At 39.0% G+C, this 15,030-nt stretch overlaps 1 protein-coding gene across 4 annotated transcripts in view; it reads right to left on the minus strand.

The window, feature by feature from the left end:
* The window catches only part of FANCD2 (FA complementation group D2), a 63,569-nt gene that overhangs the window by 34,071 nt on the left and 14,468 nt on the right, over positions 1-15,030 (minus strand). For all 4 annotated transcript variants that reach the window (XM_040492000.1, XM_040492001.1, XM_040491999.1 and 1 more), the window contains exons 13-18: positions 14,477-14,585; positions 14,208-14,243; positions 9,388-9,531; positions 7,087-7,221; positions 5,162-5,293; positions 3,688-3,798 (exon numbers count right to left, since the gene is read on the minus strand). In XM_040492000.1, coding sequence (XP_040347934.1) covers positions 3,688-3,798; positions 5,162-5,293; positions 7,087-7,221; positions 9,388-9,531; positions 14,208-14,243; positions 14,477-14,585 — 667 coding nt within the window. The remainder of the gene's footprint in view (positions 1-3,687; positions 3,799-5,161; positions 5,294-7,086; positions 7,222-9,387; positions 9,532-14,207; positions 14,244-14,476; positions 14,586-15,030) is intronic.

The raw sequence follows: 15,030 nt of genomic DNA on the forward strand, positions 1-15,030 counted from the left end.
AATTAACTAAAAGTGAATCAACAATATAAATTTAAGAGCTAAAACTAGTATGGCCAACTCATCTTTGACAAAGCAGGAAAGAACATCCAATGGAAAAAAGACAGTCTCTTTAACAAATGGTGCTGGGAGAACTGGACAGCAACATGCAGAAGGTTGAAACTAGACCACTTTCTCACACCATTCACAAAAATAAACTCAAAATGGATAAAGGACCTGAATGTGAGACAGGAAACCATCAAAACCCTAGAGGAGAAAGCAGGAAAAGACCTCTCTGACCTCAGCCGTAGCAATCTCTTACTCGACACATCCCCAAAGGCAAGGGAATTAAAAGCAAAAGTGAATTACTGGGACCTTATGAAGATAAAAAGCTTCTGCACAGCAAAGGAAACAACCAACAAAACTAAAAGGCAACCAACGGAATGGGAAAAGATCTTTGCAAATGACATATCGGACAAAGGGCTAGTATCCAAAATCTATAAAGAGCTCACCAAACTCCACACCCAAAAAGCAAATAACCCAGTGAAGAAATGGGCAGAAAACATGAATAGACACTTCTCTAAAGAAGACATCCGGATGGCCAACAGGCACATGAAAAGATGTTCAGCGTCGCTCCTTATCAGGGAAATACAAATCAAAACCACACTCAGATATCACCTCACGCCAGTCCGAGTGGCCAAAATGAACAAATCAGGAGACTATAGATGCTGGAGAGGATGTGGAGAAACGGGAACCCTCTTGCACTGTTGGTGGGAATGCAAATTGGTGCAGCCGCTCTGGAAAGCAGTGTGGAGGTTCCTCAGAAAATTAAAAATAGACCTACCCTATGACCCAGGAATAGCACTGCTAGGAATTTATCCAAGGGACACAGGAGTACTGATGCATAGGGGCACTTGTACCCCAATGTTCATAGCAGCACTCTCAACAATAGCCAAATTATGGAAAGAGCCTAAATGTCCATCAACTGATGAATGGATAAAGAAATTGTGGTTTATATACACTATGGAATACTACGTGGCAATGAGAAAAAATGAAATATGGCCTTTTGTAGCAACGTGGATGGAACTGGAGAGTGTGATGCTAAGTGAAATAAGCCATACAGAGAAAGACAGATACCATATGGTTTCACTCTTATGTGGATCCTGAGAAACTCAACAGGAACCCATGGGGGAGGGGAAGGAAAAAAAAAAAAAAAGAGGTTAGAGTGGGAGAGAGCCAAAGCATAAGAGACTGTTGAGAACTGAGAGCAAACTGAGGGTTGATAGGGGGTGGGAGGGAGGAGAGGGTGGGTGATGGGTATTGAGGAGGGCACCTTTTGGGATGAGCACTGGGTGTTGTATGGAAACCAATTTGACAATAAATTTCATATATAAAAAAAAAAAAAAAAGAGCTAAAACTATAAGACTCTCAGCAAAAAACACAGAGGGGGAAAAAAAAAAAGAAAAAGAAAACACAGGGGAAAATCTTTATGACCTTGAATTTGGGAACAGTTTTTCCTAAGTATGACACCAAAAGCACAGGCAAAAAGAAAAAACACATAAATTGGGACTTCATCAAAACTCCATCAAAGGACACTATCAAGAGTAAAAAGATAATCCACAGAATGGGAAAAAATATTTGCAAATCATGTATCTGATAAGGGACAATACCCAGGAAATATACAGAATTCCTATGCGTCAAGAACAAAAGACAGACCATTTAGGAGTGCCTAGGCAGTCCAGTTGGTTCAGTGTCTGACTCTTGATTTCAGCTCAGGTCATGATCCCAGAGTTATAGGATTGAGTCCTGCATCAGGCTCCATGTTAAGCGTGGAGCCTGCTTGGGATTCTCTCTTGCTCTCTGCCCCTCCCCCACTTGCACTCTTTCTCAAAATGAACATTTAAAAAAAAAAAAAAAGATGTTCAAAATTATCAGTCATTAAGGAAATGCAAATCAAGACAACCATTTGTCATACCATATCAACCATCTGAGATACCATTTCACACCCAGTAGGATGGTTATTATTACAAAATGGAAAATAAGTGGGGTGCCTGGGTGGCTCAGTAGGCTGAGTGTCTGACTTTGGCTCAGGTCATGATCTTGTAGTTCCTGGGTTTGAGTCTCACATCAGGCTTTGCGCTAATAGCGCAGAGCCTGTTTTGGATTCTGTCTCCTTCTCTCTCTGCCCCTCACCAACCCCTCGCATGTGTGGTCTCTCTCAAAAATAAAAATTTTTTAAAAATGGAAAATAAGTGTTGGTGAGGATATACAACCATGGAATCCCCAACTGTTCACGGGAATGAAAAATGGTACAGCTTTTGTAGAAAATGGTTTGGTAGTTCCTCCAAATGCTGAATACAGAATGAATATATGACTCATCAACTCCACTCCTAGGTATATACCCCAAAGAATTTAAAATAGGGACTCAAAAAGATATTTTTATACCAATATTCATTGCTGCATTATTCACAATAGCCAAAAGGTGAAAAAAGGCTAGTGTCCATCAAGAAATAAATGCACAAACTAAATGTTCTACATATATACAATGGAATACTATTTAGCCATGAAAAGGAATGAAGTTTGATATATCTTACACCATGGACGAACCTTGAACAGATTACGCTAAGTGAAATAAAAGGAGAAATATGATATGACTATTTCAATTAGGTACCCAGAACAGGCAAATTCAGATACAGGAAGTAGATTAGAGGTAATGAGGGGCTGGAGGAAAGAAAATGAGGAGTTACTGCTTAATGGGTAGGGTTTCTGTTCGGAATGACAAAAAGTTCTGGATAGAGACAGTGGTGACAGTTGCACAACATTCTTAATGAACTTAATGCCACTGAATTGTACACTTAAAAATGGTTAAAATAGTAAAATTTGCTATGCATGTTTTAACCACCATTAAAAAATAAAATAATGATGTAGCTCTACATTACTCATGTGAAGCCATCTCCAAAATATACAGCTAAATGAAAACAGTAAGATGCAGAACAAAAGGGTAAAAAGTGGAATATAGGTAAATACACATTTGTAAATGCTCGGACATCTCAGAAAGCTATAAACTAGTAACAGCAATTGCCTTTAGAGAACCAAATGCTTAGAGGACTGAGAGGAAAGGAGACTTACTTTTCACCACTTTCTATACCTTTTGAATTTATGTATGTATATTACCTAGCCTTTTTTTTTTTTTAATTAACAAAAAGTGTTGGTTGTTCAAAGTCACAGTCCAGTATGGATATTGCCACGGGGTGGCACTAACGGTACAAAAGAGCTATGAGCTATGACTGCAACCTAATCTCTAGTTTTAGTCCCTTTGCCTGCCTTTCTCAGTAAATGGGGTCCACAAACGAAAGCAAGCCCAGGTGACGTTCACATTAGAAGCAGATGCTCCCTAGGAAACAAGGTAATTCTGTGTCCCCACAGCACTCAGTACAGAACCTGAATGGCTTTTGTTAGTTCCACGGTCAGCTGATTACAGACCCTAATAGACTGAGCTACTTGAGGGTAGAAATTCTAATATACTTACCATTTCAGTGCTTAGTTCACAGTAGGCATATAATGTTTGTGGTAAGAAAAGAATAAGTAAGTGCTCAAACTATGGCTGTGTACTTGATTTCTATTAGTACACAGGCTGGAGTGATTTTGGTTAGTGAATTTCAATTCAATAAGTTTAAAGGCTTAAAGGCTTCTCAATACACTGCATGTTACCTGGATGTGACTGCTGGCTTCATGCTGTTTGCTAAATGCCAGTGTGCTCAGAATATAGAAGAGTTTTCGTATCTGCCGAGGGGACATATTATCCAGATAATCTAAAATGCCCTGTGAGAAAAAAAAATGCCAACAATAAGGCCAGCAACTAATACTTTCTTCCTTTAAATAAAAAAATTAAAATCCTTATAAGAAGCATAGACAGATAGCCAGGCATCCATTCCACAAAAGCTCAAGTTCTATCAAGCTGCTCAGAGTCCAAAGGGTTAGTCATCCTAACATACCTCCTAGTTCTCCCTACTTTCTCCACCCTTCCCTTCTTCTCAGTGAAAACAATACTCTGCCACAAGTTATATCTCTGACCCTATTCCTTATCAGCTTCCACTCCATGAATTACTTATTCATTCTCTACAGATGTGGAAGGAGTCACAAGGAAACTAATTACTTTTTGACCTTGGGCAAAACTTCAGTTTTATCATCCCTAATGTGGGGATAACAAGGCCTACATAGTTACCTTTCAAAGCCCAGACACAATTATGTCAACTCCTTGTTAAAAGCCTGTAATAGCTCTCTATGGTCTATAAAATAAGGTTGAAACTCTTTAGGGGCGCCTGGGTGGCTCAGTCAGTCAGGCATCCAACTCTTGATCTCAGCTCAGGTCATGATCTCACAGTTCTTGAGCTCAAGCCCCATGTCAGGCTCTGCATCGATAGCGGAGAGCTTGCTTGGAATTCTCTCCTTCTCTCTCTGCCCCTACCCGACTCATGCTCTCTTTTGCTCTCAAAAATAAACTTAAAAAAAAAAAAAAAAAGCTGAAACTCTTCAGTGTGGTATTCGAGACTCTTCATAATCTGGCCCTATCCTGTGTCTTCCCAGCCTCACCTCCCAACACCCCTCACCATTTATCCCATTTGCCAACCATGTTAGTCTACTTGTCATCCTTCATGTATACCAAAGACCTGGGTGCCAGTTTGCTTCTGTTTGAACTGTCCTCTGCCTACATGCACTTCCTTTACTTTCTCCTATCAAATCATTCCCAACCTTCAAGAATCACTGAAATCTATTCATTGAAGAAATACCCAGTTTCCCAGGCCAAGTTAATTTTCTTGCCAAGTATATCTGTAGCACTTCATCTTTCTAGAGATCTCTCATGTTGTATTTACAGTGACTTGCTTATGGACATAGTTCTACTATCACCAAAGGCAAGAACTAAGTTTTATATACAGAGCACCCAGAATAAAGCCTGCACACAGGCATAAAGAAGTATCTGCTGAAAGCATTCATACATACATAAATGAGTCATTTCTTTCTATTATTTGCCCATCACCTCATCTCTTTCCCATCCCCTCCTACCAATCACAGCACTTAATAGCTAGAATACAAATTAAATTGTTACTAATGGATTCCAGATAACTCTCAGATACATGCAAGAAAGAAAAACGACTCAATATATGTCACCAGAGGGACTAGATACCTTCACAAAGATGGCATTCAGCCTCATAGCAGATAGATTTAGAACTACCAACTCTAGGAGGACATCCAAAGCAGTATCCACTTCAGCTTCATTCCCACTGCAGATATGGGTCACTAGGGCACCAACCACTTCCTACAGAGTAGAGTCAAGAAACAGTGTGGATAAAAATATGACTGAAACCATTATGACTCAGGTTGATGCCTGATATCATTCCAATCTCCACTTGGTGAAAATCCCAACCTACCCTATCCTGTTGTCTAATTCTATAATGTAATTTTCATTCATGTTGGATTCAGAGGTTTAGGATTATGCCAATCTAACTATAGTACCATCTACTCTTGACTTATTTCTCAAAATTTATCTGTGAGCATCATCTAAGCCCTCCTGATTTTGTTCCCTGGAAGTCTTTCCCTTTCTTTTCTCATACGGGTTAAATACTACACTTTAAGCTATGGTTGTATCTATTAAAATGTATTAAAAAGATGGAACTTAGGGCACCTGACTGGCTCAGTTGGAGGAGCATGTGACTTTTGATCTTGTAGTTGTGGGTTCAAAATCCATGTCAAGTATAGAGATTACTTAAAAATAAAATATTATGGGCGCCTGGGGGGCTCAGTCATTAAGTGTCCAACTTCGGCTCAGGTCATGATCTCACAGCTCATGAGTTCAAGCCCCATATCAGACTCTGTGCTAACAACTCAGAGCCTGGAGCCTGCTTTGGATTCTGTGTCTCCGTCTCTCTCTGCCCCTCCCCTGCTCACTCTCTGTCTTGCCCTCTCTTTCTTAAGAATAAACCTTAAAAAATTTTAAAAACTAAAAAAAAAATCTTAAAAAAAAGATGGAATTCAAAGGGCTAAAGGATTTTAAGATTACTATAGGTTAGACTTGTATGTTTCAAGCACCCATAGGTCATGATAGTATCTCTAAGACATTAAGATGGTGCCAAACAAAATACCTCCCTTTCCTTTATACTACTGCTCCAGAGGCATACAGTTTTCTCAACTGCAGAAGCTAGCTCATGCCAGCTGAATCTACTGCTCTGCTTTAAGATTCTCAAAATTCTTTGTTTTTACAAGTTCAATTCAAATGTTTTAACATTGTTAACAGTTAAGTATAGCAAGTACAAAAAATGCACATTAAGGCACTCTGTTCTTTGTTTTCATAATCACTTTCCAACTTTCCACAAGTACAGTCTTCCCTCTCTACACATGTGCTATTAAATTTTGTGTCTCATGTTCGTAGGAATAGGATTATGTCCTCAGTTATTTCTCCTTCATTTGTTTTTCATCACAGTTTTTTTCTAGAGAACAACTTCAGGATCAACTGGCAGCTGATTATTTGCAGCTAAGTTTTAAAACTGGTCTTTCTGTACTATAAAAACTGCCTGATAACCCTAGCCCTTTCAGCCAAGGTTTACTCAGAAATAGACTAGATGGGATGTTCATTTTAACCCAGAGAATTTTAGAGCTCAAAACGCAGAGTTAGATCTTTTGGTCCAGTCTCTTCACTTTATTGAAAGTAGACTACAACTTAGTTTTCCCAACTCCCAGTTCAGAATTCTTTCTACATCAGTGCCTTCCAACCAGCAAGAAATAAACACGAGGGGCAGCTGGGTGGCTCAGTCAGTTGAGCGTCCGACTTTGGCTCAGATCATGATCTCGCAGTTCCCGAGTTGGAGCTCCATGTCGGGCTCTGTGCTGACAGCTCAGAGCCTGAAGCCTGCTTTGGATTCTGTGTCTCCCACTCGCTCTGCCCCTCCCCTGCTCATGCTCGCTCTCTCTCGCTCTCTCTCTCTCTCTCTCTCTCTCTCTCTCAAAAATAAACATTAAAAAAAAAAAGAAAGAAACATATCACATGCAAGTCACTTGGAACTGCATTTCTTCCTGTTCCGTTCCCTCCTTTCCAAGATAAATATTTCAACATACCTGCTGGCAGTAAGTGTCAAAAAAATTAAATGCATATTTGTAGAGGAGACTGCCAAACAAAATGATACTCTGGTCTAGGGAGTGCACGAAACTCTGAGCCAGTGACAGAATGGATGGACAAATATCCTTAAGGACCTTAAGGGGGAAAGAAGAGAGAAAAAAAGAAGCTGTGGGAGGAATTTAGTTAACACAGAACCAAGAGCTGCCAACCCTTATAGGATGTCAGAGTTCTCCTGACCAACTCTCACTTTAACTTAAGGAAACTTAACCTTTGTTTTACTCAAAATTATCCTTCATCATTGAGTCTTCTCTCAGGATTGGTGGGATTTGCCATATGGATAAGAATTAACCTGGAAGCTCAAAGAAGTTAAATTATAAGCCTAACAGCATTGTTCCTATCTGCCCAATTTGAGACTAGAATCCAGATATTCTAAATCCCAATTTCCTCACTCAATCATACTGCCTCCCTAGGCCTATTCTGCCACGGTTATGATTTGAAATCAAAATATAAGGTTCAATACTAATTAATTAAACCGATTTCTTTTAAAGAAGATCAAAAAGAGAACTGATCATGTCTCACCAATAAGGCAGAAAATGAACATTAATGGACCCAAAGTAAATATAACCAGTTTAGGTCTAGCTTCTTTACTGATACCATCACAATACCAAAAAAAAAAAAAAAAACAACAAAAAAAAACCCCAAACCTTAAATTAAGCACTGAATTGGGTGTAATACTTTGCTGAAGAAAATGCAATAAAAAATTACTTATGGTTTCTGCCTTCTAGAAAACCATAGCCCAAAACACGTATCGTTGCCAGAAATAAGCACAGAAAGGACTGTAAGATAACACAAACACTAAATCCAGTCTTAAATATACAATATATATTTTTTTAATGTTTACTTATTTTTGAGAGAGAGAGAGACAGAGCATGAATGGGGGAGGGTCAGAGAGAGGGAGACACAGAATCTGAAACAGGCTCCAGGCTCTGAGCTGTCAGCACAGAGCCCGACACGGGGCTCGAACTCACGGACAGTGAGATCATGACCTGAGTCGAAGTCAGCCACTTAACCGACTGAGCCACCCAGGTGCCCCTTAAATATACAATTTTAAAACTCAACTGCATATTCTCATTAGTTCCTAAGCCATAAACCACTGGGTACCCAGTTTCCTAAAAAGGTATACACTGTTTATATACTGAAAATTCACCTAGAAACACCATTCCTAGTTTGAATTTCCAATTCAAAAGGTTTTTATTTCAACAGGAATAATCACCCAAGGGTCACTTTACTGAATGGCCAAATAGTGATGGTTTAAGAGATGCAGAATTATGTCTCTATTAGCATTCCTTTGGTCCTGTTATACTCAGGGTTTTTAAAAACTGCTTATGGGGTGCCTGGGTGGCTCAGTTGGTTAAGCCTCTGACTCCTGACTTCGGCTCAGGTCATGATCTCACAGTTCGTGAGTTCAAGCCCCAGACTAGGCTCTTCACTGACAGAGTAGAGCCTGCTTGGGATTCTCTCTCTACCCTGCTCTCTCCCCAAAAACATATAAACATTTAAAAACTGCTTAGAACAGGATACAGAAGGCAAGTTTGTCAAAGCTACAGATCACAAAGAGCTAGATAATTAAAATGTTTAATGCAAAGTTAAGATTCAAAAGTCTCAATCCACTTGAACAATGGGCTGAAACAAGATGAAATTTTTATATAGGAGCTGTAAAGCCTTCCATTGCAGGTTAAAAATCAAGTTATAGAAGTATGTAATTAGAAGACTTGAACTAAGGAGAGCCTGGGTGGCTCAGTCAGTTAAGCTTCCAACTTCAGCTCAGGTCATGATCACATGGTTTGAGAGTTGAGCCCCACGTCAGGCTCTGTGCTAACAGCCCAGAGCCTGGCGCCTGCTTCGGATTCTATGTCTTCCTCTCTCTCTACCCTTCTCCACTCATACTCTGTTTCTCTCTCTCTCTCAAAAATAAATAAGCATTAAAAAAAAAAAGAAGACTTGAACTAAAACATTTCCTATAAAACAGAATTTGGAGCTTGAGTTTAAGAAGTTCAACATGAACCAGTTTTGTGACATTTTTCCTAAAAAGATGGGACACCAGTCTTAGGTTGGTTTTATTAACATCGTATTGTCTCAATCAAGGTAAGTAATAACCCTACTATGTTTTGCAATATATTGAGCTGTCCAAGATGAAGATCCAGGAAAGGTGTATTGTCAGGATTCCCACACTGGAAAGGAAAGGTTAAATATGACTTCTCTGTAACTTTCAGACTAATGTCTGATTCTCTGATACTTACCATGTAATGAATATAGAATGTACTCTGTAGCAGCTCTTCTTCAAAGCAGCCTGATCGAATCTTATTTCTTAGCACCCTCTCAACATATTTCTTTACCTGAGTATTGGTGCTATAGATGATGAAAAGTATTGCCATGTCGAAAATCTATTGTCAATGACAGAAGAGAAATAGTTTAATGTATCAGTACATCTATTTCCATAAAATAGTAGCTCTCAACTTTACCCCATGAAAACAGAAAATGGGTGATACTCATTTGTTCAACATACTCCATAGGAGTATCCACATTTCTTTTCCTCACAAAACCCACAAATATTTTTCAGAGAAATAACTGCCACAATTATTAACCACTGGTATCTTTTATGAAATCATTGGAATGTAAGTTGAAGTGATATTATTACAGAAATAACCTTGAATATCTTCACATTAAGGAACAATCACTAGCCAACCTCGGTATATATTTCATTATTAGAAAAATACTTTCTCAAAATTTGGAGAGACTGTAAATGCCTATAAATATGAAAAAAATTAAATTCTTTTCTTAAATTTAAATTCTTGGGGCACATGGGTGGTTCAGCTGGTTAAGCATCCAACTTCGGCGCAGGTCATGATCTCATGGTATGTGGGTTGGAGCCCTGCATCGGGCTCTGTGCTGACAGCTCAGAGCCTGGAGCTTGCTTGCTTCAAATTCTGTGTCTCCCTCTCTCTCTGCCCCTCCCCAACTCATGTCTCTCTCTCTCTCTCAAAAATAAACATTAAAAAAATTTATTTCAATTCTTAAATTTAAAAAATTAAAGTCAGAATATTATGCAGCCATTAAGAAGAACAAGGTATACTATATTTTTTGACAGATATTCATGACATTGTAAAGTTTTAAAAAAAGCAACCTGCAAGACAATAACCATAAAAGGATTTTTCTTTTTTTTTTTTTAAATTTTTAAATATTTATTTTTGAGAGAGACAGAATGTGAGTTGGGGAAGGGCAGAGAGAGACAGAGACACAGAATCTGAAGATGGCTCCAGGATCCGAGCTGTCAGCACAGAGCCCAATGTGAGGTTCAAAGTCATACCTGCACTCACACACAAATACACCTTGTATATAAATAGGAAATAATCTGTAAGAGTAATTATACAAGAAGAATGAACAGACAGTAAAGAGAAACTTTATTTTATTTATTTTTTTCAAAAGAGAATGAGCATGCAAACAAGCAGGGGCAGGGGGTAGGGAGAGAGTGAATACTAAGTAGGATCCATGCTGTCAGCACATAGCCTGACCAGGGGCTTGAACTCACAAATCATGAGATCGTGACCATACCTGAAATCGAGTCGGACACTTAACCAACTGAGCCAGCCAGGTGTCCCATGGAAACTTTATTTTTAACATTTTTAGATTCTCCCCAGTTTTTTTCCCCCAATTAGCGTGAATTAACTTTGTTTAAAATTAAAAAAAGGGTTAAAGAGGCACCTGGCCCCTCTAATATCCTGAAAATTCACCTAGAAACACCATTCCTAGCTTATAAAATTCCAATTCGAAAGGTTATTTCAACAGGAATAATCACCCAAGGGTCACAACACTGAATGGCCAAATAGTGATGGTTCAAAAGATGCCTAATTATGTCTTTATTAGCATTCTTCTGGTCCTGTTATGCTCAGGGTTTTTAAAAACTGCTTATGGGACGCCAAACTGCTCTTTCTGTACTACGAAAACTGCCTGATAACCCAAGCCCTGATTTCAGCCAAAATTTAGAAAAGTAAGTAACTCATGGTCTTGGGGTTGTGAGTTCAAGCCTCACATTGGATGTAGAGATTACTTAAAAAAAAAAAAAAAAAAAAAAAAAAGGTTACAAAAGTCAAGCAGGCCAAAAAAAATCTCCTACAACTCAAGAGCAAAAGATCAATCAAAAGATATACTGAGGATGTGGACAGACATTTTTTCAAGACATACTAATGGCCAACAGACACAAGAAAAGATGCTCAACATCACTAGTCATCAGGCAAATGCAAATCAAAACCACAATGAAGTATCATCTCACACCTGTCAGAATGGGTATCACTAAAAAGACACGAGATAACAAATGTTGGCAAGGATGCAGAGAAAGAGAACCTTTGTGTACTGCTGGTGGAATGTGAGTGGTACAGCCGTTGTGGAAAAAGTATGGAGGTTCCTTAAAAAATTAAAAATAGAAGTATACAATCCAGAAATTCTACTTCTGGGTATTTATTCAAAAAACCAAAAGTACTAGGGGCGCCTAGGTGGCTCAGTCAGTTAAGCATCTGACTTTGGTTCGGGTCATGATCTCATGGTTCGTGAATCAGGCTCATGATCTCATGGTTCGATCTCATGTCGGACTCAGAGCCTGGAGCCTGCTTTGGATTCTGTATCTCCCTCTCTCTCTCTGCCCCTCTCCTGCTCACACTCTGCCTCTCTCTCTCTCCAAAATAAATAAACATAAAAAAAAAAAGCAAAAAACCGAAAGTACTAATTCAACAAGATTATCTGCACTCCATGATCCCTGCACAAGACATGGAAGCAACCTAAGTGTCCACTGATGGATGAGTGGAAAAACAAAATGTGGTATGTACACATATGTACACACATAAACACACACTGGAATACTATTCAGCCATAAAATGAATGAAATCTTGCCATTTACAACAACATGGACAGAATTTTTTTTAAGTTGATTTATTTATTTTGAGAGGGGGAGGGACAGTGAGAGAAGGAGAGAGAGAATCCCAAGCAGGCTCTGCCCTGACAGTGTGTAGCCTGACACAGGGCTCAGACTCACCAACGGTGAGATCATGACCAGAGCCAAGATCAAGAGGTGGACGCTTAAATGACTGAGCCACCCAGATGCCCCAATATGAACAGATCTTGAGGGCATTCTGCCAAGTGAAATAAGTCAGACAGCAAGACAAATACCTTATGATCTCATAAATAACAAAACACACAAAAAACCAAGTTCATTGACAGAACAGATTGGTGGTTGCCAGAAGTAGAAGGTGAGGCAAAATGGGTGAAGGGAAAGGGCAACAGAATGGCTCAGTCTGTAGAGTGCAACTCTTGATCTCTGGGCTATAAGTTTGAGCCCCACATCAGGCATAGAGATAACTTAAAAATAAAATCTTTTTTTTTTAAAGTTTATTCGTTTAATTTGAGAGAGCATGTGAGCTTATGTGCCAAAGTGTGTGCATGCTCTAGTGAGCATGGAAGGGACAGAGAGGAAGAGAAACAATCCCAAACAGGCTCCACACTCAGCAGACAGCCCAATGCAGGGCTGCATCTCACGACTCCAGGATCACGACCTGAGCTAAAATCAAGAGTCGAATGCTTAACTGACTGAGCCCCCCAGGTGCCCCTAAAAATAAAATCTTTAAACAAAAATGGGTAAGGGGGATCAAAAGGTACAAATTTCCAGTTATAAAATAAATAAGTCATGGGGATACAATGTATAGCATGATGACTATAGTTAATAATACCGTATTGCATAGATATTGCTAAGAGAACAGATGTTAAGTATTCTCATCAGAAAAAAGTTTATAACCATGCGGTGACAGATGTTAATGAGACTGTGGAGAGCATTTTGCAATAAATACAAATGCTGAATCATTATATTGTATACCTAATACTAATGAAATATATCAATTATATCTCAAAAAAAGACATTTTAATAAAGGTTAAGTGTTTTAATTAAAAAAAAATTACTTGGAACATCCCTTCACTGAAAGCCCAATGCACTTAGCAAAATTGAGAATCATTATACTAGAATACAGCTATTAAAAATGACATAAAAACAATGCATAAGCATATAAAATGTTTATGACATAATGTCAAGAGAAAATCAGAATACAAAATTATATTTATATAATAATTATATATCTGTAAAAACAGGTATGCAGGTGGCCAAGGGTTATGCAAAAATAAAAACAGTTGGGGCATCTTGGTGGCTCAGTTGGTTAAGTGTCTGACTTCAGCTCAGGTCATGATCTCATAGTTTGTGGGTTTGAGCTCCACGTTGGGCTCTGCGCTGACAGTGTGGAGACTGCTAGGGATCCTCTCTCTCTGCCCCTCCCAACCTCAAACTAAATAAACTTAAAAAGAAGATAATCTTAAAGAAATAAAATAAAAACAGTTGTGTTGGGGTATTTTGATCCCACCGCCACAAAAAAATATTGAGTTTCATTGTTTCATTTGGTATCATAAAGGTTTTTAAAAGTCAACAATTAGATAATCTAACAAAACCCCACCAAACCAGATTCCAACTAAAAGAAAAATCCTTAATGGGAACCAATTAGTGCATAAGAAACTTAATCACCTGGCTTCTTGACATAAGAAAAAAAATCCATATTTAAGACAGAGTCAGTACCCCTGTCTTGACAGTGAATGGATGGATTCACTCTGGTCAGGGTGACATGAGCAAAGGAAAGTAAAACACAAATGCCATTATCTTGACAATGCCATTTGGTAAAAGGAAGAGTAATCTGATAGATACAGGGACCTGACTCATGCCCCAGGTGAGTCCTGTCTTCACTTCATCTATGGGGACTTGGCTTCTTAGGACTGTAACTTGCCATGTATGTGTGAAATGTTAACATTTTCCCTTATGGATAGTTTAGGTTTATTTTATTGCCCAAATGAGTAGCAAAGACCATGTGGCAAATCATCCCCTCAGATTATCTTCCCCAGACAGCTAATGTTGATTAGAGTGGCTACAGAAGGCACAGAAGGGATGACTGGAGAGAGGGAGAGGAAAGAAGAAAACTAGCTAGGATAATTAATTTCAAGCCTGCAGTACTTAAAAGTCATAGTATGTGAATGTTACCTTGTGTTCAGACTCTGAGGCAGTGCTTTCAATTGCCTAGAAAAATAAGGGTCACAGAAATATTATAACACATAAGTAGAACACATTTCACCTTCTTCAGCATGCCCTGTTCTCTTATTGGAGAACCAATCTGCCCATGTGGCAACCATCTTCTATCATGTCTACTTGACTGACTTTTAACACTTTTATTTCCACCTTTACTTACATATCTGTCACTGATTGCCACCTACTTTCTCCTTAATGTTCAAAGTCACCAAGATCTCACTTACCTTAATCCAGGCTTCCGAAATGATTTTCTCATATCTAACAGCCGACTTTATTACATCAAAGAAGAGAGTAACACAGTCCTGACCGCTGTTTTCTTGATTTCCTGAAGAACTACAAGTAGCAAAAGGGGGGGAAAAATCATTCTTCCACTTACCAGAGACAGACATATAAGATCTGGATTCCTGTTACTAGCCATTTGCCTGTTTCAAGGCACAACTTCATGTTGTGGCTAATAACTTGTACTGCAGTCTAATAAATTTGTACTGCAGTCTACCTAGAATTGATTTGAAAAGCTAGAATAGGGGCGCCTGGGTGGCGCAGTCGGTTAAGCGTCCGACTTCAACCAGGTCACGATCTCGCGGTCCGTGAGTTCGAGCCCCGCGTCGGGCTCTGGGCTGATGGCTCAGAGCCTGGAGCCTGTTTCCGATTCTGTGTCTCCCTCTCTCTCTGCCCCTACCCCGTTCATGCTCTGTCTCTCTCTGTCCCAAAAATAAATAAACTTTGAAAAAAAAAATTTAAAAAAAAAGAAAAGCTAGAATAATACACCCAACCCACA

This window comes from Herpailurus yagouaroundi, unplaced genomic scaffold, assembly GCF_014898765.1.
Source record: "Herpailurus yagouaroundi ecotype Mexico unplaced genomic scaffold, PumYag 183, whole genome shotgun sequence".
NCBI lineage: Eukaryota > Metazoa > Chordata > Mammalia > Carnivora > Felidae > Herpailurus > Herpailurus yagouaroundi.